Source organism: Pseudophryne corroboree, chromosome 4, assembly GCF_028390025.1.
Source record: "Pseudophryne corroboree isolate aPseCor3 chromosome 4, aPseCor3.hap2, whole genome shotgun sequence".
Taxonomy (NCBI): Eukaryota; Metazoa; Chordata; class Amphibia; order Anura; family Myobatrachidae; genus Pseudophryne; species Pseudophryne corroboree.
In genome coordinates this window covers 665152457-665177884 of record NC_086447.1, presented here as the reverse complement: position 1 = coordinate 665177884, position 25428 = coordinate 665152457, and the positions used below count along the sequence as shown (strand labels likewise).

Sequence of the window (25428 nt, the reverse complement as noted above, 5' to 3'; positions counted from 1 at the left end):
TCTAGGTAGTTGTGAGCCTATTGTAAGACAGAGAGTGTGTGATGGGAAGGTTTTGTGAAAGTTCCGCAGTGATTCTCCATCTTCTCTTCTGGTTTCTTTGCTTCCTTCCTTTTGTGTCTTATTTCTTGTCTGCTTTATTTAGCTGTAAAAAATGGCAGTGTAGTGGTCAGCTTGCTACAACTAGAGCAGCAATCCCCTTCAATACATAGGGTAGGCTGATTACACCATACCAGGGTCAGTGGCACTGTTCAGCTGAATGGGTCTAACATGTACTGATATGGGTGTCAGATACCTCTCACTTGCCCCTTGCCAAGGTGAAAGGGATAGTTGGCCCCAACAAGTTGTGGTTGTCATCTTGGGTAAGTCAGGTGGTCACTGAATAAGTGCTGTTCGTTCTTCCACTGCCATACTAATTTAGTTTCAATAAAGCTGACTAATTTTTAAATATCACAAATTGTAGTTGTGCCTTCTTTTATTATTAATATAAGTATGTATTTAAGGTGTTATATTATATTTGGGTTATTCAAAGGTTGAACTGAAATCTGCCAGTAGGGAGATTGATTTCCCCAATGGTATCAAAAGTCAGTAGGGGAGATTTAAATGTTTGAAAAGTCAGTTGGGAATCTGTTTTTTTCTATCTCATAGACAGGAAAAAACAGACACCCAACCGACTTTTCAAACATTTGAATCTCCCCCAGTGTGTGATGGTAAGAACCGAGCAACAACCACTGCAAATGCAAAAATTTAGAGAGAGAGTAGTGGTCACTTTTTAAAAAATAAATAAACAGAATATTTGCCAATGTAAATGTTTATTATGATTTAAAAATTAAAAATAATTGTAAAGAACATTCTGAGTGGGAATGACTAGGCTTAAGATGACTTCTTCTTCTCACCATGATTACATTATTATAACCACTAAATAAATGTATTGTTAAATCATTATTTTTGACAATAAGCCTAATATGTGAGACAAATACATTTCCTTACCTCTTAGATTTTCACTGAGGTAAATTTTATATCTCAAGGAATTACAGAGGACAATGCCCACAAATTTCCGGTACCAAGTGCGTTTAACATATTGCTTTCCGTGACAACCAGTAAAACTTGCATCATGTTTGAATGCATAAGGAATCCAAATGGGTTCACCACCTTTTAACAAAAGAAAAATCCTTAATTGCCACCAAAACTTCCTTTGCTCAATTCCGTAAGGAACCCTCCCCGCCTCATATGCATAATTCAATAAATATTTGAGATGAAGACTTTAGGCCTACCTCTCCTTCTACTTCTCTTTTATACCCTTCCCTCACTATTTGCAATTTCAATGATTGAGGTCAAAAATACAAAAGATAATACAAATCCAATATAGCTATAGTATAAAAAGATTTTGTATCTAAGTGACTGCAAATCTTGTAGGATATTAATTATAAAGCAAGAAAGATCATTCAACCATCATTTCATCTCACCATGAATTCAGGCTCACATTAAAAACATATAACATCTAGACATTGTATTACCTGGGGGCCTTACAATGAGTAATGGATTATCTGTGGAGGTAAAAATAGAATATATTAAAGTATGAAGGAAATCTAAAAAAAATTCAAGCAGTATTTACAAAATGCATTTGCATTTGTTTTTTTTAAGCACATGGAATATTAAGTATATACAGGTAAATTAGAATTGAAGTGGATAGTATTTAGGTGAATTTTGCTCCAGCCAACGTAATTAGTCAAATACAATTTAGCAACCCTTACTACAGCTAGTGTTCACAAGTTTAGATTACTTTTAATGTTGTTAAACAGTTGTTCCTTAAATCTTAACAGTTTAACATAGTGGATCTTAGCATTAATCAAACAATAGAAAAAAAAATAACAATTTAATTAGCTTGTATTTGCCTACCAGGAGATGTCAGAATGTTGTGTCTCTCCCCCTGGGCAGCAGGCAAACCTCCCAGAGCTCAGCGACTTCTCCAGTGCACTTGGCAGCAGGTGGCCATTATGAAGTGATTCACTGTGAGTCTCATACTCATGGGCTCTCTACACAGAAGTGTAATAGCGTAACTTGTAGCATTACTATCATGGAAGTGGCCTGGCAATGGCACAACTTGTGGCACCATGATCTCCGCACCTCCCAGCTGAACCTCATGTCTAGCATCCCAGGGCAGTATTACAGAGTAGTTACTGGAAGTATGTATTTGATATTACATAGCAAATACTAATCATGATAAATGTCCCCTCTGACTGTTTAAAATGTATGCATGTGTGTATCGGAAGACAAATTTAGATGCAGCATGTGGTTGTGCAAAATTATAGACATGTCTTTATAAAAGACAAATCTATTCATTACACAGCATGCAATGTAACACACAGTGGAAGTCATTCAGATCATGTGGCTAGAGTTACTGCATTCATAGCAAAGTACCGATTATTAGTACTCTGCACATGTGCAGGACCCGTTCTGCGCATGCCGAACAGGTTCTGCGACGATGGGCGCAGGACAGCATCAGTGATTAACCATCTGATGCCATGACAGGGAGGAGCCGGTGATGGCCTCTGTTTCTGCAAATTGAGGTGTGTCGCCGTTGTTGTAGGGGAGGAAAGATACCAGGATCTCTGTCAGAGGACAAAGATTTCCTGCCCTCTAGGTAGCAGCTGCGGTGGCTGGCTTGTACGACCCCATGGGTGACGTGACTGGCCGATGGAGTCAGAGATGATCCTTGGACTCAGTTCGGATCAGTAATACAGCAGGAGGTGAGACGCTTCCTGCTGCATTGCCATATTAGTGCTATTGCTGCTGCTTCTATGTAAGCAGCAGCGATAGCAGCTCCAACCACATCTAAATGACCCCCAGTAACCAGTAATGATGATCATATCATACCCAGCAAATAAAGGCCTGATTCCTGAGGGGATGGCATGAGTCTATTTCTTCTTGTCTGCATTTATAGTGTTGGTGACACTATTGTGTTGGTGACACTATTGTGTCAGTTGTGCGGGGCTGTTAATGTTTGCCAGAACAAGGGGTTGTTTCACCCTTTTTTTCAGAGTGACACTAGCATACCACCCAACATGACTCTCTCCAGGAGGGACAGAATGTTCTGCTCCTGGATTTACCCCTTAATATATGCTTGCCATCACCTATGATGAAACACCTTTCTTACCCATTAACAAGTTAAAAACAGGTGAAGGCAATCGTAAATTTAGAGGAAAGTCCAGGAGCAGAGCATTTTGTCCCTCCTGGAGAGGGCCATGTTGGGAGGTATGCACTAGTAAGAGCATAAAGCCGCAGGCACTACTACGGCAAAAGCACTGAACCAGCCACAACATTCCATAACTGCCAAAATTGCCAAACTGAACATCAGAACAAATTAGGTCATGTCACTATCGACCCAAGTGCATTCAAACAATTCCACTGGGATCAAGCCTCTAAAAGTCTTATAAAGACTAATGTAGTTGTCCAGAGGCGGAACTCCGGGAGGCAGCGGAGTCTGCTGCCGCCGGGCTCCTGCCTTGAAGGGGGCAGCTCGCCTCAATTTCTGTGCCGGCTTCAATGAGTCAAACTGACTCCTTCCTGTAAACCCGCCAGCCGCACGGCACATGATATGCGCGGCTGCAGTCACAGTGGCTGCCTGAATCCGTAGAGGCGCTGCAGCTGCTGCTGCAGGCGGGAGGGAGGGGGATTGTTGAACACACGTGCGAGACAGTGTTGAGTTCATACCGCGGCTAGAAGATGCACCCGGAACTGAGGCTCTCCCCTGTGCCCATTATGTCTGCTCAGACCATGAGTGAGCCATCCGGCTGATACTAATCCGGGACTGGCTCCTGCTGCTGCCGACTAGGAACAGTTTGACTTTGTTCCAGACACTACAGTATAGTGCCTATAAAAAAGGTATGTTTGTATATATGTATATACATACAAGCATAAATATCTATTTATACTGTATATGTGTATGTATGTATATATATATATATATATATATATACACACATACACATATATATATATATGTATGTGTGTGTATATATATATATATATATATATATATACACTAGTGATGAGCGGGTTCGGTTCCTCGGAAACCGAACCCCCCCGAACTTCACCCATTTTACACGGGTCCGAGGCATACTCGGATTCTCCCGTATGGCTCGGTTAACCCGAGTGCGCCCGAAAGTCATCATCCCGCTGTCGGATTCTCGCGAGATTCGGATTCTATATAAGCAGCCGCGCGTCGCCGGCAATTTCTCTCGTGCATTGGAAATGTTAGGGAGAGGACGTGGCTGGCGTCCTCTCCGTTTATTCATTGTTGATGCAAATATTTGTGCTTGCTTATATCTTAATTGTGGGGACTGGGGAGCAGCTGTATATTAATATAGGAGGAGTACAGTGCAGAGTTTTGCTGATCAGTGACCGCCAGTTTTATCCATTCTCTACCTGAAAAAAAACGTTCCTTATCTGTGCTCAGTGTGCTGCATATATCTGTGCTTACACTGCTTAATTGTGGGGACTGGGGAGCAGCTGTATTATATAGGAGCAGTACAGTGCAGAGTTTTGCTGACAGTGACCAACAGTATACGTTGTCTGCCTGAAAAACACTCCATATCTGTGCTCAGTGTGCTGCATATATCTGTGCTCACACTGCTTTATTGTGGGGACTGGGGACCACCAGTATAATATTATATAGGAGGAGTACAGTGCAGAGTTTTGCTGACCAGTGACCACCAGTATACGTTGTCTGCCTGAAAAACACTCGATATCTGTGCTGCATTGTGTAGTATATAGTAGGAGTACAGTGCATAATTTTGCTGACCACCAGTATATAATATATAGGAGTACGGTACAGAAGGCCACTGCTGTACCTACCTCTGTGTCGTCAAGTATACTATCCATCCATACCTGTGGTGCATTTCAGTTTTGCACAGTTTGCTGACCACCAGTATATAATATATAGCATTACGGTACAGTAGGACACTGCTGTACCTACCTCTGTGTCGTCAAGTATACTATCCATCCATACCTATGGTGCATTTCAGTTTTGCACAGTTTGCTGACCACCAGTATATAATATATAGCATTGCGGTACAGTAGGCTATATACCACTGCTGTACCTACCTCTGTGTCGTCAAGTATACTATCCATCTAGATTCTATACCTGTGGTGCATTTCAGTTGTGCAGTTTGCTGACACAGTGACCACCAGTATATATAGCAGTACGGTACGGAAGGCCACTGCTGTATCTACCTATGTGTCGTCAAGTATACTATCCATCTACATTCTATACCTGTGGTGCATTTTAGTTTTGCAGTTTGCTGACACAGTGACCACCAGTATATATAGCAGTACGGTACGGAAGGCCACTGCTGTACCTACCTCTGTGTCGTCAAGTATACTATCCATCTACATTCTATACCTGTGGTGCATTTTAGTTTTGCAGTTTGCTGACAGTGACCACCAGTATATATAGCAGTACGGTACGGAAGGCCACTGCTGTACCTACCTTTGTGTCGTCAAGTATACTATCCATATAGATTCTATACCTGTGGTGCATTTCAGTTGTGCAGTTTGCTGACACAGTGACCACCAGTATATATAGCAGTACGGTACGGAAGGCCACTGCTGTACCTACCTCTGTGTCGTCAAGTATACTATCCATCTACATTCTATACCTGTGGTGCATTTTAGTTTTGCAGTTTGCTGACAGTGACCACCAGTATATATAGCAGTACGGTACGTAAGGCCACTGCTGTACCTACCTCTGTGTCGTCAAGTATACTATTCATCTACATTCTATACCTGTGGTGCATTTTAGTTTTGCAGTTTGCTGACAGTGACCACCAGTATATATAGCAGTACGGTACGGAAGGCCACTGCTGTACCTACCTCTGTGTCGTCAAGTATACTATCCATCTACATTCTATACCTGTGGTGCATTTTAGTTTTGCAGTTTGCTGACACAGTGACCACCAGTATATATAGCAGTACGGTACGTAAGGCCACTGCTGTACCTACCTCTGTGTCGTCAAGTATACTATTCATCTACATTCTATACCTGTGGTGCATTTTAGTTTTGCAGTTTGCTGACAGTGACCACCAGTATATATAGCAGTACGGTACGTAAGGCCACTGCTGTACCTACCTCTGTGTCGTCAAGTATACTATTCATCTACATTCTATACCTGTGGTGCATTTTAGTTTTGCAGTTTGCTGACAGTGACCACCAGTATATATAGCAGTACGGTACGGAAGGCCACTGCTGTACCTATCTCTGTGTCGTCAAGTATACTATCCATCTAGATTCTATACCTGTGGTGCATTTCAGTTGTGCAGTTTGCTGACACAGTGACCACCAGTATATATAGCAGTACGGTACGGAAGGCCACTGCTGTACCTACCTCTGTGTCGTCAAGTATACTATCCATCTACATTCTATACCTGTGGTGCATTTTAGTTTTGCAGTTTGCTGACACAGTGACCACCAGTATATATAGCAGTACAGTACGGAAGGCCACTGCTGTACCTACCTCTGTGTCGTCAAGTATACTATCCATCTACATTCTATACCTGTGGTGCATTTTAGTTTTGCAGTTTGCTGACAGTGACCACCAGTATATATAGCAGTACGGTACGGAAGGCCACTGCTGTACCTACCTATGGTCGTCAAGTATACTATCCATCTAGATTCTATACCTGTGGTGCATTTCAGTTGTGCAGTTTGCTGACACAGTGACCACCAGTATATATAGCAGTACGGTACGGAAGGCCACTGCTGTACCTACCTCTGTGTCGTCAAGTATACTATCCATCTACATTCTATACCTGTGGTGCATTTTTTGTTTTGCAGTTTGCTGACAGTGACCACCAGTATATATAGCAGTACGGTACGAAAGGCCACTGCTGTACCTACCTCTGTGTCGTCAAGTATACTATCCATCTACATTCTATACCTGTGGTGCATTTCAGTTGTGCAGTTTGCTGACACAGTGACCACCAGTATATATAGCAGTACGGTACGGAAGGTCACTGCTGTACCTACCTCTGTGTCGTCAAGTATACTATCCATCTACATTCTATACCTGTGGTGCATTTTAGTTTTGCAGTTTGCTGACACAGTGACCACCAGTATATATAGCAGTACGGTACGGAAGGTCACTGCTGTACCTACCTCTGTGTCGTCAAGTATACTATCCATCTACATTCTATACCTGTGGTGCATTTTAGTTTTGCAGTTTGCTGACACAGTGACCACCAGTATATATAGCAGTACGGTACGGAAGGCCACTGCTGTACCTACCTCTGTGTCGTCAAGTATACTATCCATCTACATTCTATACCTGTGGTGCATTTCAGTTGTGCGCAGTATATATAGTAGTAGGCATTGCTATTGATACTGGCATATAATTACACACATTAAAAAATGGAGAACAAAAATGTGGAGGGTAAAATAGGGAAAGATCAAGATCCACTTCCACCTCGTGCTGAAGCTGCTGCCACTAGTCATGGCCGAGACGATGAAATGCCATCAACGTCGTCTGCCAAGGCCGATGCCCAATGTCATAGTAGAGAGCATGTAAAATCCAAAAAACAAAAGTTCAGTAAAATGACCCAAAAATCAAAATTGAAAGCGTCTGTTGAGAAGCGTAAACTTGCCAATATGCCATTTACGACACGGAGTGGCAAGGAACGGCTGAGGCCCTGGCCTATGTTCATGGCTAGTGGTTCAGATTCACATGAGGATGGAAGCACTCATCCTCTCGCTAGAAAAATGAAAAGACTTAAGCTGGCAAAAGCACAGCAAAGAACTGTGCGTTTTTCTAAATCACAAATCCCCAAGGAGAGTCCAATTGTGTCGGTTGCGATGCCTGACGTTCCCAACACTGGACGGGAAGAGCTTGCGCCTTCCACCATTTGCACGACTCCTGCAAGTGCTGGAAGGAGCACCCGCAGTCCAGTTCCTGATAGTCAAATTGAAGATGTCAGTGTTGAAGTACACCAGGATGAGGATATGGGTGTTGCTGGCGCTGGGGAAGAAATTGACAAGGATGATTCTGATGGTGAGGTGGTTTGTTTAAGTCAGGCACCCGGGGAGACACCTGTTGTCCGTGGGACGAATATGGCCATTGACATGCCTGGTCAAAATACAAAAAAAATCAGCTCTTCGGTGTGGAATTATTTCAACACAAATGCGGACAACAGGTGTCAAGCCGTGTGTTGCCTTTGTCAAGCTGTAATAAGTAGGGGTAAGGACGTTAACCACCTCGGAACATCCTCCCTTATACGTCACCTGCAGCGCATTCATCATAAGTCAGTGACAAGTTCAAGTCTCTTGTAACCAAGCTCCTGCAAACCACACCACCAACTCCCTCAGTGTCAATTTCCTCCTTACACAGGAAAGCCAATAGTCCTGCAGGCCATGTCACTGGCAAGTCTGACGAGTCCTCTCCTGCCTGGGATTCCTCCGATGCATCCTTGAGTGTAACGCCTACTGCTGCTGGCGCTGCTGTTGCTGCTGCTGGGAGTCGATCGTCATCCCAGAGGGGAAGTCGGAAGACCACTTGTACTACTTCCAGTAAGCAATTGACTGTTCAACAGACCTTTGCGAGGAAGATGAAATATCACAGCAGTCATCCTGCTGCAAAGTGGATAACTCAGGTCTTGTCAGCCTGGGTGGTGAGAAACGTGGTTCCGGTATCCATCGTTAATTCAGAGGCAACTACAGACTTGATTGAGGTACTGTGTCCCCGGTACCAAATACCATCTAGGTTCCATTTCTCTAGGCAGGCGATACCGAAAATGTACACAGATGTCAGAAAAAGAGTCACCAGTGTCCTAAAAAATGCAGTTGTACCCAATGTCCACTTAACCACGGACATGTGGACAAGTGGAGCAGGGCAGACTCAGGACTATATGACTGTGACAGCCCACTGGGTAGATGTATTGCCTCCCGCAGCAAGAACAGCAGCGGCGGCACCAGTAGCAGCATCTCGCAAACGCCAACTCGTTCCTAGGCAGGCTACGCTTTGTATCACCGCTTTCCAGAAGAGGCACACAGCTGACAACCTCTTACGGAAACTGAGGAACATCATCGCAGAATGGCTTACCCCAATTGGACTCTCCTGGGGATTTGTGACATCGGACAACGCCACCAATATTGTGCATGCATTACATCTGGGAAAATTCCAGCACGTTCCATGTTTTGCACATACATTGAATTTGGTGGTGCAGAATTATTTAAAAAAATGACAGGGGCGTGCAAGAGATGCTGTCAGTGGCCCGAAGAATTGCGGGCCACTTTCGGCATTCAGCCACCGCGTGCCGAAGACTGGAGCACCACCAAACATTCCTGAACCTGCCCTGCCATCATCTGAAGCAAGAGGTGGTAACGAGGTGGAATTCAACCCTCTATATGCTTCAGAGGATGGAGGAGCAGCAAAAGGCCATTCAAGCCTATACATCTACCCACGATATAGGCAAAGGAGGGGGAATGCACCTGACTCAAGCGCAGTGGAGAATGATTTCAACGTTGTGCAAGGTTCTGCAACCCTTTGAACTTGCCACACGTGAAGTCAGTTCAGACACTGCCAGCCTGAGTCAGGTCATTACCCTCATCAGGCTTTTGCAGAAGAAGCTGGAGACATTGAAGGAGGAGCTAAAACAGAGCGATTCCGCTAGGCATGTGGGACTTGTGGATGGAGCCCTTCATTCGCTTAACCAGGATTCACGGGTGGTCAATCTGTTGAAATCAGAGCACTACATTTTGGCCACCGTGCTCGATCCTAGATTTAAAACCTACGTTGTATCTCTCTTTCCGGCAGACACAAGTCTGCAGAGGTTCAAAGACCTGCTGGTGAGAAAATTGTCAAGTCAAGCGGAACGTGACCCGTCAACATCTCCTCCTTCACATTCTCCCGCACCTGGGGGTGCGAGGAAAAGGCTAAGAATTCCGAGCCCACCCGCTGGCGGTGATGCAGGGCAGTCTGGAGCGAGTGCTGACATCTGGTCCGGACTGAAGGACCTGCCAACGATTACTGACATGTCGTCTACTGTCACTGCATATGATTCTCTCACCATTGAAAGAATGGTGGAGGATTATATGAGTGACCGCATCCAAGTAGGCACGTCAGACAGTCCGTATGTATACTGGCAGGAAAAAGAGGCAATTTGTAGGCCCTTGCACAAACTGGCTTTATTCTACCTAAATTGCCCTCCTTCCAGTGTGTACTCCGAAAGAGTGTTTAGTGCAGCCGCTCACCTTGTCAGCAATCGGCGTACGAGGTTACTTCCAGAAAATGTGGAGAAGATGATGTTCATCAAAATGAATTATAATCAATTCCTCCGTGGAGACATTCACCAGCAATTGCCTCCAGAAAGTACACAGGGATCTGAGATGGTGGATTCCAGTGGGGACGAATTAATAATCTGTGAGGAGGGGGATGTACACAGTGAAAGGGGTGAGGAATTGGAGGATGATGATGAGGTGGACATCTTGCCTCTGTAGAGCCAGTTTGTGCAAGGAGAGATTGCTTGCTTCTTTTTTGGTGGGGGCCCAAACCAACCAGTCATTTCAGTCACAGTCGTGTGGCAGACCCTGTCGCTGAAATGATGGGTTCGTTAAAGTGTGCATGTCCTGTTTATACAACATAAGGGTGGGTGGGAGGGCCCAAGGACAATTCCATCTTGCACCTCTTTTTTCTTTCATTTTTCTTTGCATCATGTGCTGTTTGGGGACAATTTTTTTGAAGTGCCATCCTGTCTGACACTGCAGTGCCACTCCTAGATGGGCCCGGTGTTTGTGTCGGCCACTTGGGTCGCTTAGCTTAGTCACACAGCTACCTCATTGCGCCTCTTTTTTTCTTTGCATCATGTGCTGTTTGGGGACTATTTTTTTGAAGTGCCATCCTGCCTGACACTGCAGTGCCACTCCTAGATGGGCCAGGTGTTTGTGTCGGCCACTTGGGTCGCTTAGCTTAGTTACACAGCTACCTCATTGCGCCTCTTTTTTTCTTTGCATCATGTGCTGTTTGGGGACTATTTTTTGAAGTGCCATCCTGCCTGACACTGCAGTGCCACTCCTAGATGGGCCAGGTGTTTGTGTCGGCCACTTGTTTCGCTTAGCTTAGCCATCCAGCGACCTCGGTGCAAATTTTAGGATTAAAAATAATATTGTGAGGTGTGAGGTGTTCAGAATAGACTGGAAATGAGTGGAAATTATGGTTATTGAGGTTAATAATACTATGGGATCAAAATGACCCCCAAATTCTATGATTTAAGCTGTTTTTTAGGGTTTTTTGAAAAAAACACCCGAATCCAAAACACACCCGAATCCGACAAAAAAATTTCGGTGAGGTTTTGCCAAAACGCGTCCGAATCCAAAACACGGCCGCGGAACCGAATCCAAAACCAAAACACAAAACCCGAAAAATGTCCGGTGCACATCACTATTATATACATACATACACCACAATGCCGGCGGCACTCCGGTAATGAATGCAAATACCAGCAGGTTGATCCGTGGCTATACGGGTCTAGGAAAGGAACCGGGACTGTAATACATTGTTGGGAGTGCTGCTGGAATAAACTTCTATATAATATATATATATATATATTTATTAGCAACATGGATGGCACTCAGAGTCTGATAATGATGAAAAAAGACATTGGATGTTTAGTCTGTATTGGATTCAATGCCGTCCATGGGGGTAATTCCAAGTTGATCGCAGCAGGAAATTTTTTAGCAGTTGGGCAAAACCATGTGCACTGCATGGGGGGCAGATATAACATTTGCAGAGAGAGTTAGATTTGGGTGGGTTATATTGTTTCTGTGCAGGGTAAATACTGGCTGCTTTATTTTTACACTGCAATTTAGATTGCAGATTGAACTCACCACACCCAAATCTATCTCTCTCTGCACATGTTATATTTGCCTCCCCTGCAGTGCACATGGTTTTGCCCAACTGCCAAAAAATTTCCTGCTGCGATCAACTTGGAATTACTCCCCATGTTGCTACTGGATACTGCTGTGTATTGGATTCAATGCCGTCCATGTTGCTACTGGATACTGCTGTGTATTGATGGGCACCTGAGCAGTTGGGGTAGTTGTACCGAGTGCCGGCAGACTGTGAAGTGGTATATATATATAGTAGTCACCAATCACCCCCATTCTGCCTTATCCCATCCTCCACTCTGGTCTGCCCCTCCCCTCCCCCCTGCTGTTCTGACCTCCGTTGCTCTATCTAACCCCCTTTACCAAGTCCTTCTGTGTCCGTCCCATCCCCCCTCAGCTCTCATAATTGTTTTTTCTGTGGCAGTACTGGTCACATAAAAGGCCCTAAGCTAGCACTGGTCTGCTGCACCTCCATTGCATCATCAGCCTAAGGTTAACAATGCAGGCAAACCTCCAAAAATGCAATTTTCAGAGGTTTGGCCGCTTACCACATATGCACCAAGCCTAGATTTCAGTACTAGGATGCAGTGGGAAACATCATCTTAAGATAGTGCTGGCCTATAGAAGTTTATGGGCTTCTATTGCATTTCCCCACTGAGAGGGATCCAATTGGATCCATCCCTGCACCCCCAAGCAGCGGACGTCAGCCCACACATGCGCAGATAGACTTCCGGGTCATAAACCCAGAAGTCCTATTATTGCAAAGAACAGCTCTTACCACAAGAAATGTCCTTTGGAATTTTCTTCAAGCAAGCGGTGTTCTGATTGCGACGAATGACGGGAGTTGGCAAGATATATATTGGGGAGGGGGGCACCAATATTTATCTTGCCTCCGGGCATCTCGGACGAACTTACGCCACTGTAGTTGTCATTTGTCAGGTCAATCCACAGTCAACCATGATTGAAAGCCATTGGGTCCTGACTGGTGGTGACTGATTAAAGCAGTAGATCTCAAATACAGCAATAAGCCTGACCGTTGCATACAGTACAAGCACTGAAAGTACGCTGCTGTTACATGACACCAGGTGCACTGCACATCCTAACCTCACAGGTGTTATTCATAACCTTCAGGCTCCACATACCTGGGCAGGTAGAAGACAAGATTAATCTGCATGATTAATGATGTTCTTTATGTACTCCTTATAGAAAAGGAGTATACGTCTGTGGGGTCTGGGTGCTCCAGGGGATTCGTTATTGAACTTTGGTGAAGGTGTGTGCATGTTTGCTGTTAAGGTGTTGGTAGTGAATGCAGAGGGGTGTCAGGGTGGTGCTGGGGTGTTGGTATTACCGCCTGAAGGCAGTGTTTGTCTGTAGTAGCCAGATTCCTCTCATAGCAGTAGCCATCACTTGCTTCTAGGCATTCACCAGAACAGAGCTTTTTCCTAAACTCTATCCCTGCTCCCCAAGTTTGTTATATACAAGCATTTTCATATAGATTAATCTTGGAAATACAAGAAAATTAGAATACGGATACTAAGGGGTCTATTCAATTCAAGTCGGAATTCCCGACTTGACGGAAAAACTGCAGTTTCCAACATTTTAAGGTCGAATCCAGATTCGACCTATTCAATCAAACTTCCGTTTATCCGACAAGTCATAAATTCCGACTTGTCGGAAACCACGTGGATCGGCGGATTAGCCGCAGATTCACATGTTTTGTCACATTAGCAGCCAAATCAGACAGGTTTTAACCCCATTTCCAACAATGTCTTTCCGACTTTAAAAAAAGTCATATTGACATTGTCGGAAATGGCCACAACCTGTAGGATTTAGCCGCTAATTGAATACTGAAATGTTGGATCCTTTCCGTCGGAAAGGATCCAACATCAATTCAATAGACCCCTAAGTATACAAGCAGTTTTCAGGAACTGATCAAAGACTTTGGTCTTAGAAAAAGCAGGACAAAACTTTTCAAATTGGAAGAATACAAAAATTTACATTATTTTCTATCTATTTTTATATCATACTGTAAGTTATGTTTCAGTAGTAAAATGTTATTTTACAGTTTATTATTGTTTATATTTTGAATTAGCTATATATGGCGGCACCAAAGTGCTTAGGGCCTCTAAAGGTCTTTGAGGGTAATTCAGAATTGATCGAAGATGTGCTAAATTTAGCACATCTATGATCACTTTCACAGACATGCGGGCGGCCGCCCAGCACGGGGCTAGTCCACCTCGCATGTCTGGCTCTGTCCCTCCTTCCCACACAGGTACAAAAGCATTGCGCGGCGGCGATACTTTTGTACCTGAAGAGCAGCTCTCTACCAGAGCAGCTCCTGTGCGCTGGCAGGGAGCTACCTGTCGCTCTCCGGGTTGCAGCGGCTGCGTGTTACATCACGCAGCTACCGCGGCCCACCCCCTGCACAGACTGGGCATGCCTGCTTTGCCCGGACCGCGCCTCCCAAAATGGCGGACCAACGCCGCCGGCCCGCCCCCTCCCACCCAGCGAACACCCCTGCCTGGCAACGCAAGCATGCCCCGCACAGTCCGGGCATGCCTGTGTTGCCCGGACTGCGCTCTGAAAACGGCGACCCAACGCCGCCGGCCCACCTCCCTCCTGCTCAGCAAACGCCTCTGCCTGTCAATCAGGCAGAGGCGATTGCTGGGCTGGGATGCCGATCGCATCTCTGGCATGCACCCGTGTACTGCTGCGCCTGCGCATACTACTGCTGCGGCCAGAGTAGCCATAAGACAACCCTTAACCTACAGTACAGTATGTGTCCCTCATTTTTGCATATAGATTGTGACTGTGTAAGCAATTGCCAATGCGTGTGTGATGGCTCTTTGTGTATCTCTTCTCATTTCTGGCTGGCAGCTTCACTTAGCAGTTCCGTAGCCTAGAAAATCGCAGTTGTGTACAAACATGAATGTCTTTTGCATCAAACTGAATTTCAGAATCTAAATAAAAAAACATACACTATGGGGGTAATTCAGACCTGATCGCTGCTGTGTGTTTTTGCAAAGTGGGCGATCAGGTCTGCACTGCGCATGTGTATGCACCACAATGCGCCAGCGTGTCGGACGACTGCACCGGTCATCAGTGCATAGCGACGGGATGGTGCGAAAAAAAAGCAATTGCAATCGCAAGGTGACTGACAGGAAGAGGCCGTTTGTGGGTGGCAACTGGCCGTTTTGTAGGACTGTCCGGGAAAATGCAGAAGGGGCCAGGCGTTTGGAGGTAGGATTTCTGACATCAGCTCCAGCCCCGATCATCGCAGCAGCTGAGTAAGTCATGGGCTGAGCAGACACTGCACAAACTCACGTTTATGCAGCTCTCCAACAAATGCGTTTGCACACCTGCACACAGCAAATACCCTCCCCCTGTAGGCGGCGACTATCTGATCGCAGGCATGCAAAAAACGCACCTTAGCGATCAGGTCTGAATTACCCCCTATGTGTGGCATATATATTAAGCCAGTTCCTGACATTTTTCAAACACAGCCTGTAACATGGCAGTTAGGAGCTGACTGGCTGGTACTTTATCTCTCTACTTTATCACTCTCCAAGGCTTACTACGTCCTGCCCTTAGTGTAATAAGAAAAACATATTATATACTAAATATAAATTATACACAGTAATATAGTATATAATCAGTTTATATTATTCTATGATACTTTATACCATGTCTTTCTCACTCTCCTTCATATTCAGTAAAATTGGGGATGCGGTCAAGACGCCGGCGTCCCGTGCGCCAGTAAATCATACTGAACCCAGTACGGCGTACCGTATGTAAATACAAATTACAATGTTATGCTACTTCATACCTGATTCTGTAACATATGACACGGAGGGGCTCATAGGTCCAAAGCCATGTGGATTTTTTGCCTGGATTTTGAAGTAATATCTTGAAGTAAAATAAAAATTAAATTTAAACTTTTCTGTAAACTGTAAACTTTAGCATATTTAATACAATTAGTACAATCAGCTGGATACAATACATTATGTATACCTCCCAACATTGATGATATGGGATTCTGGACTTTTGCATGGCGAAGCCGCGACTGATCTCGAAAGGGGGCGTGGTCTATGGAAAATGGGGTGTGACTTTGTGGGAGTGCTCGTGATCACGAGCCATGCCTCCCATTTTCATCACCGAGGAGGCATGCCCAGCACTCTGTAAGCTGCTGGCATGCCCCCTCTCCTTCTGTCTCCAGTGAAAAGACGCTGTGCTAAGCAGAGCAGTGAGTGACAGGAGACTCTCAACTGCCCCACCCCCACCGCGTGACACTGCGGCCTGCAAGTGGGACAGCGGGACAGTCCCAAAAAATGGGACTGTCCCGCGAAAATTGGGACAGTTGGGAGGTATGCATTATGGGATGCAAAATAATATTGTCTTAAGTAGCATAAACTGGCTATTTTAAAAATTTAAATTGGAAAACATATTTACACTAATAACAGATAAACAGTTGTCTCGTATAGTATTCTGACGCAGCATTGGTAATAAGGTAAATATAAACACATTTTCAGGACTGAAAATATAAACAGGAAAACAGAAACGGGCATAAGACAATGAAATCAGAATCGAAGGTCAGGAGTTCAGATTGCATTAGAGCTTAGAGCTCTTTGCACCCATTTTCTAATACATTCAACCACTACCTCACAAGTTCGGCCAACGTGTGGGATTCCAGCTGAACACGGATGGTTTTCTTTTAAGGGTCAATCACTTACAAGGCATGGTTTGTAAGTTATTGCTCATTTAAAAAATCGTTAAAGTTCGTCTGGAATACCGCACATCAGCCGATCTTGGGCATCATTACATCCAGCTCTTGGTGGCTAATTAAAATCAAGAAGTGTATAGAAACCTGCATTATTTAGTTATATCAGTAAGTAAAGAGATTAGCTTAAAAACACTTACTATATCCCTTTACAATGGTTAAAATAAGTGCTTGCTGGGCTGCAGTAGGTACCCATGAGGATGGTTCGACAGCTCTGTGCTTTCTGCATGAGTGAGAGCTGTTTTCAATAAAACAATTGGATGATAAGCATTTTAAACTCACTCTGGTAATGTGTTTCTGGGTCCTCTAGACTGCCAGTGTCCTTTCAATACAAAATGTATGTATAGGAGTAATGAAATGTAAAGGTAGAAGCTGATGTTGTCCTGTGCAGTGTTAAACCAAGTAATAAATCTAATTTTAGTGAAAAGGAATAGGAGTGGCAGCACAATCTTTAAAACCATCACATAGAAAATGGTAAAATAATCAAGATACCAAATGATGTACTGAAATACAGTCAAACATCTTATAGCTGCTTTCATGGCAACACTCCAAGACAGATGGGTTTATGATTGGTGTGAAGTCCAAATCTACTAAACAGTCTCATATTAGAGTACTCCAACTCTCTCAGTTTATTAGTCACATTCTGTCAACTCAGACTGTTATTCCTCACACTGGGGAAGTTCCATTTGGATGATGTGTTTACATGAAATCAGTTCAAGTGTCTGCATTTTTGTTAGGCATCGGCCAGTTCATTTATTTCTATGAACAAAGAGAACAAATCAACTTTTTTTTCCATCTTTGTTAATCTTATCTCATTTTGGTTGACTGATGGAGAGGTGGAAGTATTTAGCATACTGCTTCAGCTAAACCTGACAACTACTGTATATACTTTGTATTTACTGTGCTAAGGGAATCTGGTGACTATTCTGTTAGTACTGGACTTGCTGCTGCTAGAAAGCAGGATCTATGTGCAAAAAGTAAGTGCCAAAATATTTAGACGATTATTTTGTTCTTTTAAGACAGATGTCCACAATATGAGTTATCCAGTCCCTCTCCGACACTTACTTCTGGTGTTCAGTGCTCACAGCTGCCACACACCCCCTTATTCTAGGCTCTATACAGCATGAACTAAGTCACAGCACATCTACTAGCAACCGAATGACCCAGCTTTCAACCCGATGTGCTGAAAGATCTAACATAAATGTTGGCATATGCATTCATACAAGTGCAGAGATGATGGACCAGGCCCAACTACCCTCTAAAACACACACTTTATTAGGCCAATCATTGCTACAAGTTACGGCTATATTGATGCTGCATGCAATTATGTTTCATAATGTTTAAATATTTTCCATCCGTCAAGCCAGAATTAAAAATACACTAATTCATGAATCCCACTGCAACCTGGGACACGTGTTCCTTACTGTGCCAGTGACAGCTGACTGCAGTCTTTATGTATGAGGCAATCACACAACGTGGCAGGGTCGAGCTAGGATGCAACTCCTTGTTTTAATACAGTGATATCTCCATTTAAAGAGGAAACACAAAATAAAATAGGCTTATATGTTGCTTAACTTGTCCGTCTGTGATTCTCCTATGAACCTCCAAAATCTAGATCCATTGAAGAATTGATTGGCTCTGCATCACCAGCTCCTGGCACAATGAACTTCTTTTACAATTCAACATCCCAAACAATTTCTAGCAAAACTACAGGTGCATTTAATCCATATTCTTCTAAATCATACTGGGAACGGGTTACCGGCGGCTGTGATCCAGGCAGTCAGCATCCCGGCGCCTGGATCCCGGCTGCAAGAATGCCGGCAGGGGGGCTAGCGCAATAAATCCCTTTTCGGGCTTGGTGGACACCCACAAGTGGGAATAGCCCTGGGCCCCCTGCCGTCATTCTGGCGGTCAGGATCCTGGCGATGTAGTTGCTGACCGCCGGGATGGCACATACATCCCTCTAAATCTCCTAGTCCTATATTAATAATAATGTTACAATGTTCTTTAAATATTGTAAAACTTTATTTTGCTTCTTTCTCCTATTTTACACGCTCATAGGGTGAAATTCAATTCCGGTCAAAGAGTGCAAATTGCTGTGGTGTTTAAACGCCGGCAATGGCACCCTCTCTCACACCATTGGCCTGGTTGGCTGAATGCCAAATTCATACAAAAGTGCTCACTACCCTATGGGACAGCGAACACTTTTGTGTGAGATCGGCTGCTATATAGCGCGACTGGGAGAATGGCTTCGTCGGCAATTGAATTCCCCCCATAGAGAGTGTTTTAGAACTATACAACCCTATTACACCCTTTTCATTTTTTTGTCCTTCCAAATCAGGACTATATCCTGTTTAAGATGTGTGTAATACTTTTTTGCTTTAACCTTTTATTTCATGCCTATTAAAGTTTTGGATCTTTACCCCTTATGGCAAGGGTAGCCAACTCCGGTCCCCGAGAGCTACCAACAGTTCACATTTTCCAGACCACCTAGCGGGTGCACAGGTGTATTCATGCTGAATCATGTCATCCTGGCCCATTCCTCTGCTTCGCAATGCCGCCAATCATGGCATTCTGTAGTGTGTGCGGGGGGGGGGGGCATTTTCCTGCAACACGTCCTTCTTGCTGAGCCAATCTGACAAGTATGATGTGACTGTATGTGTATATGTGTGTGACTGTATATACGTATATGTATATTTGTAACTGTGTGCAACAATATGTATGTCTGTGTATGTGTGTGTGACTGTGTATATGTGTGTGACAGTATGTATGTGTATTTGTTAGAGATGAGTGGACTCAGTTTTCCCCGACAGGATCAGATTTTAAATCAAGGAAAAACGTCATCATCCAAGCGCCGGATCTCGTTGGATTTAGATTCGATATAAGTTCCTCCTGCAGTGATTCAGGTGGCATTTCACACAGGACTGCCGGAGTGGGGAGTCAGGGCACTGTTTCACAGACACCCACATGAGAGTCAGGATACTCCAAACACTTTCCTACATGTCCCTAGTTAATACTGGGGAGAGTCAGGACACTGATGGGCACCCACATGTCCCTAGTTGTTATTACTGGGGAAAGTCAGGACACTGTTTGACAAGCACCCACATGTCTACAGTTAATAGTACTGGCTGAGCTAGATGGCTAATGTATTATAAACATTATTTTTTATTTTTAATAGTCTAGGAAGGAACATCTCATCTATTATTACTTGCATTTTGACTAAGTGTATCATGCTGATCTGTAACTTAACTGCAGCACCTTGGGGCACTGTCCAGAGGTACTAAAACAAATAGGAGCAGCATTAACCCTTTGTGCACAGTGCGCACTGGTGGGGTTTTTTTTGTCAGTGCACGCAGTGCAGTATTAAACCATTATTGGTGCACACTGGTGCGTGCCATGTGATGATTTATGCAGCCAGAGTGACCCACATGCTTCTCTATACTGTATTTTTCCATCATATTTAGGTTTCAGACAATTCTACATGAAAAAAAAAAAAAACTATTTCTGATGGTTCTATTGAAAAATGGTGATTTTGGGTCAATTTCAAATCGACTAATAGTAAATATTGGTTAGGAATTGAACTCTATGTTAAAGTACTGACGCTTCTATTGTAGTACTTTTTAAGTGTAAACTTCTATTTCAGTCGATTTTGGATTGATTTTGACTTTAGTAAATATCTGTCACATAAAATCAACTGAAAATGGACTCAAAATCAACTGAAACCCCAAATCGACTTTTAGTATATACAGTATACCCCCCCCCCCCCCCAAGATATCACTAAGCTAATTGAGCACCTGCCACTTTATATGTCTGTTGTGAGAGGCAGAGAGGTTCCTGCATTAGGAGGAGGTGCAGGCCATGACATGCCATATGGAGCATTATGGGGTTGCTCCAAGGTAGGTAGCTCTTAGCTTAGATATACTCAAGTAAGGAGCCATTATCATGTGGCTCCTTGCTGGTTAATCATAGAGCCAGATTGGGGTAATGGAGGTATGGGGTGTGGTGCCCATGGACTGGCTGAGCTAGATGGCTTTAGTGTGGCATACCTTTACATTCTATTAACACTTGTCACTTACTAATTTCTTTAACACTATTTCTCCATTTTAATTACATCTTATTTTTGTATCACTTTCTTTATAGCTTCGGCTTCCTAACACTAATTTATTAACACTATAGCTTTTTCACGGGTATGCTGCGCTGGGCTTTCTGGCTTATGCTGTTTTTTGGGGGTGCCACACCCTGCACCTAGATATAGCGCTAGGGACCCCAAATATACAGAGAGGCCTTGACGCAGCTTTGGGGCTTATTCATACATTTGCGCAAATATATGTAACCGAGATCTCTGAATTCTAATATTGTGTGGGATATAAATCTGGTTACTGTTATCATTCAGGGTGCTGGGGGAAACAAAATGCCCTTTTTTCCTGCTTAGAAATACCCCTCCCTTTCAAGCACCTGAAAGATATCACTAAGCTAATTGAGCACCTGCCACTATATATACCCCTACATATAGATTGGTAAATGCTTAGTGATATCATTCAGGTGCTCGAAAGGAAGGGGTATTTCTGAGCAAGAAAAAAAGCAATTGTTTCCCCAGCACACTGAATGGATAACAGTAACCAGATATAAATCCCACATGATAATAGAATTCAGAGATCTTCGTTACACATATTTGCGCAAATGTGTGGTTAAGCCCCAAAGCCGCATCAAGGCCTCTCTGTATATTTGGGGTCCCTAGCGCTATATCTAGGTGCAGGGTGTGGCACCCCAAAACACCAGAATGAGCCAGAAAGCACAGCGTGACATACCAGTGTAAAAAACTAATGGAGGTGTGAGGTGTGGTGCCTCTGGACTGGCTGAGCTGGATGGCTTTAGTGTGGCATACCTTTACATTCTATTAACACTTTTCACTTATTAATTTTCTAACACTATTTCTCTATTTTAATTACATTTCATGTTTGTATCACCCCCTCTATAGCTTCGGCTTCCTAAATACTAATTTATTAACACTATAGTTTTTTACACTGGTATGTCACGCTGTGCTTTCTGGCTCATTCTGGTGTTTTGGGGTGCCACACCCTGCACCTAGATATAGCGCTAGGGACCCCAAATATACAGAGAGGCCTTGATGCGGCTTTGGGGCTTAACCACACATTTGCGCAAATATGTGTAACGAAGATCTCTGAATTCTATTATCATGTGGGATTTATATCTGGTTACTGTTATCCATTCAGTGTGCTGGGGAAACAATTGCTTTTTTTCTTGCTCAGAAATACCCCTTCCTTTTGAGCACCTGAATGATATCACTAAGCTAATTGAGCATTTACCAATCTATATGTATGTTGTGAGAGGCAGAGAGGTTTCTGCATTAGGAGGAGGTGCAGGCCCTGACATGCCACATGGAGCATTATGGGGTTGCTCCAAGGTAAGTAGCTCTTAGCTTAGACATATTTTAGTAAGGAGCCATTATCATGTGACTCCTTGCTGGTTAATATTAGACCCAGATTGGGGTAATGGAGGTGTGAGGTGTGGTGCCTCTGGACTGGCTGAGCTGGATGGCTTTAGTGTGGCATACCTTTACATTCTATTAACACTTTTCACTTATTAATTTTCTAACACTATTTCTCTATTTTAATTACATTTCATGTTTGTATCACCCCCTCTATAGCTTCGGCTTCCTAAATACTAATTTATTAACACTATAGTTTTTTACACTGGTATGTCACGCTGTGCTTTCTGGCTCATTCTGGTGTTTTGGGGTGCCACACCCTGCATCTAGATATAGCGCTAGGGACCCCAAATATACAGAGAGGCCTTGATGCGGCTTTGGGGCTTAACCACACATTTGCGCAAATATGTGTAACGAAGATCTCTGAATTCTATTATCATGTGGGATTTATATCTGGTTACTGTTATCCATTCAGTGTGCTGGGGAAACAATTGCTTTTTTTCTTCCACTATATATACCCCCCAAGGCTGAAAAATAAACTGTGTGTTCACAAATCCCTGAGGAGAGTCTAGGGGTGTCCACGGTACCTATGTGTGAGACAGACATTTCTTACATTGTACTCTACAGAGGCCCCTTTCCACCATTTCTGCACCATCTGCAAATGTGGGGATGAGCAGCACAAGTAAAGATGGTGATGATGATAAAATATAAATTAAGGATGCTCGTGGGGAAGTGGAACAGGATGAGGGGGATATTCGTGTACTGTCTGACACTAATGAGAATTATGAGCATGAGGATGTTGATTATGTTGTTTGTGTAGGTTACCACCAGTAGAAGCAGTTCTTGCCCGTGATATAAAGAAAGCCATTATGATGCCTGGGTATAAGACCAAAAAAGCCACCTCTTGGGTGTGGAATTATTTTTACCCAAGTCCTGAAAATGTTTATGACAGCATCTGCCCTATTAGTGAGGCCAAAGTTAGTAGAGGTAGGGATATTAACCATCATGACACCTCCATGTTACGTCATTTGCGGCGAGTTCATGAAATGTATTTTACAAAATTATATTAATTTGTAATTAACACCAGCATCATCAACCTTCTTATTGGTGATCAGAGGTAGTCCTTCCAAAAAATTGTTTTGTGGGGACCCAATTAAAACAAGCACTTCATCCACAAAAGTGGCAGTACCTGAAGTACTTGGTTTGTTACACTGTGCATGTCCTTTTTAAATATTCAACAAAAGGTTGAGTGGGAGGGCCCAAAGACAATTCCATATTTCACTACTTTTGTTTTCTGGCACTGCTGTGTGGCAATGTTTCGTAGATGTGCCATAAACTGCCACGTGTTTGTGTCGCTGCTCTGTCACTTAGTAACCAACCAGCTCGCTGCAGCCTTTGGCCAATACTAGTGAAAACCATATTATGAGCTGTGAGGTGGTCAAAGCTGACTGTAAATTAATGTTATTGAGGTTAATAATACTGTAGGAACACAAACAGACCCAAACTGCATGATTTTAACAGTTTTTAGCATTTTTTGACAAAAAACAAAACAAAAAACCTACAGATTCAAAATCAAAACCAGTTTTGTCACGACCAAAACCTGACGACGAATTAGAACCAAAACACGGGCTTCGGCGCACATCTCTGTTATTTCTCTGTGACAGTATATGTGTATATGTATGCATACCCCCAAATATCATGATTTTGGTGGGACAGTCCTGTTTTTTGAGTTCTAACCTACTCATGGGCTGAAGGAAAGGTAGGGACGGCAGCCTAACAGCTAGGTAAGTGATATGCACGCCCCAGCATACAATAAATGTTGGACATCTATTTTTATATTATGAGTGTCATTTTAATAAATTGGACCATTATTTACCATATGGTGTTACACAATGCTATTCTCTTCCATATATATGAATGAGCATTCCTTCTGAAAACAAGATTGAAGAAAATCCTTGAGGTTGTGTGGATGATGAGCCTTTATTATACAGAGATCTGATAAGAATGTAACTAAAAGGGTATGCTGGTCATATCCCTTTAGGAGAATAGAATCTCCTAGTATCTGGATACACTCATTCTACTATACACCTAAAAGGGGATGTGGTGATCTGTCGTTTGTATAAAATATACTTTTCTAAGTGTGAATCACATGGTGGATGACTGACGGGACTCCAGTCTTGGGCCCGGATGCGAAGGGGGCCTGCACGGCAACAGCATGGATTAGAGCAGTCCACAGGCTGCCATAGAGGAACAATGAATTTTAAGCCCATCGCAAGCCAATCTGAGCTTGCAGGCAGAGAGCCAATCAGGAGAAGCTGCAGCTCCTGATTAGCTGCCAGTCAGCTAGCTCCGACTGGCTCATGGCTAGCTCCAAATTTGAAATACCGCTGGGGCTGTCATTCTATGGCTGCCTGCTCCAGACTCCTTCCCTGTGCTGATGTGGTAGTCCCGGCACCCGCTGAAGTTATGCCTAGGGGCACCACCTGATGTCCTGTGGCCTTGAGCCGGGACTGACAACCAGTGCCCAGAAAGGGAGCGGAAGGTGAGGTGTGGCAGGCCCTGCATATTCAGGCAGTCCCAGGCCCCACAGTTTCTGATGACAGCCCTGCTGGACTATATGCATTGAAAATATATATTGAACTATGTATATGCTCTTTTTCACATGTTTTTGTGCATTGTGAGAATTAGTTTTATTGGGAAGTACGCTATTTAAGGAATACACCTTGAGTTTGTTCTTCTGGACAATATGGGCACATGGTCAATCCTTTGGCTCCCTTTGAGGTTGTTTCTAAAGCAGTGGGGCAGATGTATTAACCTGGAGAAGGCATAAGGAAGTGATAAACCAGTGATAAGTGCAAGGTGATAAACGCACCAGCCAATCGGCTCCTAACTATTAATTCACATATTGGAGCTAATTGGCTGGTGCGTTTATCACCTTGCACTTATCACTGGTTTATCACTTCCTTATGCCTTCTCAAGGTTAATACATCTGCCTCAGTGTTCTTTAAGTTTTATTTTCTTGTTTTTATTGCCTCTGCTCCTAATATTGATGGGTGCTATCTTGTTGATCTGGTAGAAATTGGAATAATGTGATTTGTTTTAGAAGTAGTGTGCAGTACTGTATAATGTGTTTTTCCTTTCTTGTATTCACTGCTTAATTTTCTGTTTGTGATCAAGTTAGAGATATTGGCCTGATTCTGAGTTGCATGCAAAAGTGCACGCAGCATCAATTATTGATGATCTTCCTTCTTTATGCAAATGCTGCTACAAACTCCTGTGTACATCCTTTCAGCCGAATGTGCTAAGACTGAGACGCCCGCTTTTAGCTTT

The 25428-nt window shown here is 43.6% G+C and overlaps 1 protein-coding gene across 1 annotated transcript in view; it reads right to left on the bottom strand.

Annotated features, from left to right (window-relative positions):
• FNDC1 (fibronectin type III domain containing 1) overlaps positions 1-25428 on the bottom strand; it is a 399147-nt gene that overhangs the window by 6727 nt on the left and 366992 nt on the right. The window contains 3 exon segments of the mRNA XM_063917820.1: positions 988-1149; positions 1515-1544; positions 15699-15778. Coding sequence (XP_063773890.1) covers positions 988-1149; positions 1515-1544; positions 15699-15778 — 272 coding nt within the window.